Consider the following 3,811-nt stretch of genomic DNA (forward strand, 5'->3'; position numbering starts at 1 on the left):
ATAACAATAACAACAGTATTTATATGAATTACATTAAAAGGAAAAACACATTTTCCCACCAATTCAAGGGATGGGGAAATCAGGATTGGTCACTAGGGCCTACTGATAAACTCCTTGCCGGCTGAGCACATGTGGAGCCATCTGTATGTAAGAAAATTCACAAGAAACTACAGGGGACAGAACATAAATCTGTGGTGGTTGGGTTAAGGAAGTGTCAGAAAAAAAATTGAGTTCAATTTTCCTAAATATATTTATGTTCTTATCAGGGGTAATATAACTAATTTGATTACTATTTGAAAATGTTATACGGATCTCCTATCTGGATATTTTTTTGTTTTTGTTTTTTAAGAAGACTGATAATGTACAGCTAATGTTATTTTTTTTCTCAAACAGGAAACAACAAAGAAGAAATTACCAAGAACACAAACTCTATATCACAAAAAAAAAAATACATTACTAATCATCCAACAACTAAAATTTGTAAAATGTAACAAAGACCTAGACAAAGTGGTGTTCAATTCACCCACAAAATAATGTGAAGGTCAATCTAGAACAAAGACAACTCAAAGATAAGGTTTCCTACACCCTTCCTTTGTATCAATATTCGGAATGATGTATTGTGTGAGAAAGAGTAGTATTCCACACTTATCTCACTCAGGCGAGTGTGTTGCCTGTATGGCTTACCCTGTCCTCTCCCTTGCCCGAAGGATTTAAAAATCATCCTATGCAAAGACTTTGTATCCTCTTGAAGCAAAGAATATAGAACTGGTTATCACTATATACATTCCCTTGGTCAGTGACTTCATTCACATGTCAACATAGATAAAAAGGTTCACACAGACTTACAGCACAAAACAGAACTGAACTGTAAGAGCTTCCTGTAAGTGATATGGACCTATTCATAATCTGCGAAGGAGTGAGAATGTTATTTCAAAACCTTGAATATGAATGAGAATAAACCAATACCTGAAAGGAACATGCATGGAATGAATGAAAATATAACTTTTCACCACTTCTCATCAGTACACATTTCCCACGAGGACAAACAAGCTTTGAAGTCCCACATTCCTCCGGACGGAATATTACCAACTATCCAAGTGCTTGGCCCTTTCCAAGGAATAGACACCTATGAATGCAAGACTTGGGGAAAGTTTTATATGAATATATACAAGGACATTACATGATTCATTTGATGTTCAATGGGAATGATAATGCAGATTCATCAGTATCCCTGGAAACTATGATATACACTGTACAGAAGCAATTATATAATTCAGGTCATTTGTAGGCTTCTTTCTTTTCACATGCTACCTTGTTACCCAACATATGCGCTGTCATAGGAACTAGCAAGACTTCAAAAATTGTTAGTGACAGGTTCCTAGTGGGTATTATTTTCAAATCAAAAGAATTCCCCTAAATTTTAAGTTTTCAAGAAATCAGCAACTACTCCCACACCAATTCATTTTCACCAAGTCAGTACACAGTATATATAAAAAAACGGCATGATTTAGAATTACTGACATTATTTAACTTTGTAAAGAAAATACACTTTACTATTGGGAACACTTTACTACTGAAGTTGTAAAGTGAAATAACTGAATTTCTCTTGTATATCAAATCTTTGGAACAAAGTTTCTTTATTATAAATGACAGGCTTATGAAAAGGGGAATAAAAAAAATAATTTAAAAAGTAATAAACTGAAAACAATGTTCATGTTCCATAATACATCTCCCATAGTTTTCAATGATATAATAGAAACATAATGAAACTATACAATCAATCCTATCATCCAATACCAGAAACTCCAAAGCACAAAGTAGTAGCACCGGTGGCTCCCTATCTAAAATAACCTTCATATTCATGATGGAATACATGAAATATATAGCTCTTTTATTATGATTCAGACTACAGACTTTCACTTTCAGCTCCGCACACCTTCACAGGCAGCATAAATTGGCCCAGCCTTCTCCTGAGCTAACTCCTTGGCCCTCTTTGCTGTTTCTCGAGCCGCATCTTTCAACCTGTTCATAAAAAAGCAAATAATGAGAACTCTATCCAAAGAAAACAACAACTGAAAACATGAATGTATTCTTAGTATGACCAACCTTTAAACAAATATTTCATCTACTGTAAAACATACAACTATTAATTACCAATTCCAATTATTGCTTGAAATATTTATTTCTTGGACATAACACCAAACCAAGCCAACTTTGTAACATACCTCTGTTTTCTCTCTTCCAACGTAAGGTGGTGGATATGGCTGCTTTCTGCTGGAGTATCAATAACAGGGAATAATCTATTCAAGGCAAAGCTGAAACCCAAGTTGGTCTTCTGAATGTTCTTCTTGTAGCGTTCCAGTCCAAATTTCTAGAAGATAAAGGGTTTTTTTTGTTAATTTTGTTTAATGTCTGTCTGTCTGCCTGCCTCAGAGTCTCAGAGTCTCAGAGTCTCAGAGTCTCAGAGTCTCAGAGTCTCAGAGTCTCAGAGTCTCAGAGTCTCAGAGTCTCAGAGTCTCAGAGTCTCAGAGTCTCAGAGTCTCAGTCTACACTACACTACACTACACTACACTACACTACACACCACACCACACCACACCACACCACACCACACCACACCACACCACACCACACCACACCACACTACACTACACTACACTACACTACACCACACTACACCACACTACACCACACTACACCACACTACACCACACCACACCACACCACACCACACCACACACCACACTACACCACACTACACCACACTACACCACACTACACCACACTACACCACACTACACCACACTACACCACACTACACCACACTACACCACACTACACCACACCACACCACACTACACCACACCACACTACACTACACTACACTACACTACACTACACTACACTACACTACACTACACCACACCACACACCACACCATACCACACCACACTACACACCACACTACACTACACACCACACTACACTACACTACACTACACCACACCACACATACTACACCACATACCCCACCAGATACCACACATAAACAGCATATAGACATTAGACAGATAGCTAGATAATGTATGCATGTATTATTGTATGATTATAAGCATTTATACACAGATGGGGTTTTGCGTTTGCAAGTGTAGCCAGCAAGAATAGCACACACTTGGTGATATTTGAATGTTATGGGTGAAAAATATTTACAAATGTTGAATAGGCATATTATTACAGACAAAGTGTAAATCTAAAATCCATCCTGGAATTGTAAAGTAACAACATCATGAAACGAATTTCCCCCAAACGTCTCACTTCATATTTCCTGCTCTCTTCATGCGTGTAATAGATTACATATCAATGCTAAAGTAAACTATGTTACATGGAAAGTTTACAATAACTCCTCCAAACATACCTGAATTGCATATCCTAAGCCAAATATTTTTGAGTCAATCCAAGCTTTTCTTTCTGCCACAGTCCACTGCGAATTCTCGGGGCAAGGTTTGTAAACTACTTTTTCGACACAGGTCATCACCTTTACTCATAAAGAAGATAAAAGGAAAAACAACATGAATTAAAGAAATAATAAGGCTATCATTATACAAAATATAGGTATTTAACCATGATTTCTTAACATAAAGCTAGTACAGTGTATTCATAATGGTAGACGAAACATACAACTTACCTTTGTCAGTCCAACATTCCTGGTATAAGTACATATCTCTTTCTTTTCTGGATCCACTATTGATTCTTCAATGACACTGACATTTCGAGTATTTATTAAACGTTCTCCCCACTTGGGCATGCGGTT

At 36.8% G+C, this 3,811-nt stretch overlaps 1 protein-coding gene across 4 annotated transcripts in view; it reads right to left on the reverse strand.

Annotated features, from left to right (window-relative positions):
* Nucleotides 1-231: 231 nt before the first annotated feature.
* Nucleotides 232-3,811, reverse strand: part of LOC125031119 (PRELI domain-containing protein 1, mitochondrial-like) — a 13,264-nt gene continuing 9,684 nt past the window's right edge. For all 4 annotated transcript variants that reach the window (XM_047621630.1, XM_047621633.1, XM_047621631.1 and 1 more), the window contains 4 exons: nt 3,686-3,811; nt 3,416-3,535; nt 2,226-2,371; nt 232-2,022 (listed from right to left, as the gene is read on the reverse strand). The exon at nt 3,686-3,811 is cut by the window's right edge and continues 82 nt beyond it. In XM_047621630.1, coding sequence (XP_047477586.1) covers nt 1,923-2,022; nt 2,226-2,371; nt 3,416-3,535; nt 3,686-3,811 — 492 coding nt within the window. In that variant the 3' untranslated portion in view covers nt 232-1,922. The remainder of the gene's footprint in view (nt 2,023-2,225; nt 2,372-3,415; nt 3,536-3,685) is intronic.

The sequence above is a fragment of the Penaeus chinensis genome, chromosome 12 (genome assembly GCF_019202785.1).
Source record: "Penaeus chinensis breed Huanghai No. 1 chromosome 12, ASM1920278v2, whole genome shotgun sequence".
Lineage (NCBI taxonomy): Eukaryota > Metazoa > Arthropoda > Malacostraca > Decapoda > Penaeidae > Penaeus > Penaeus chinensis.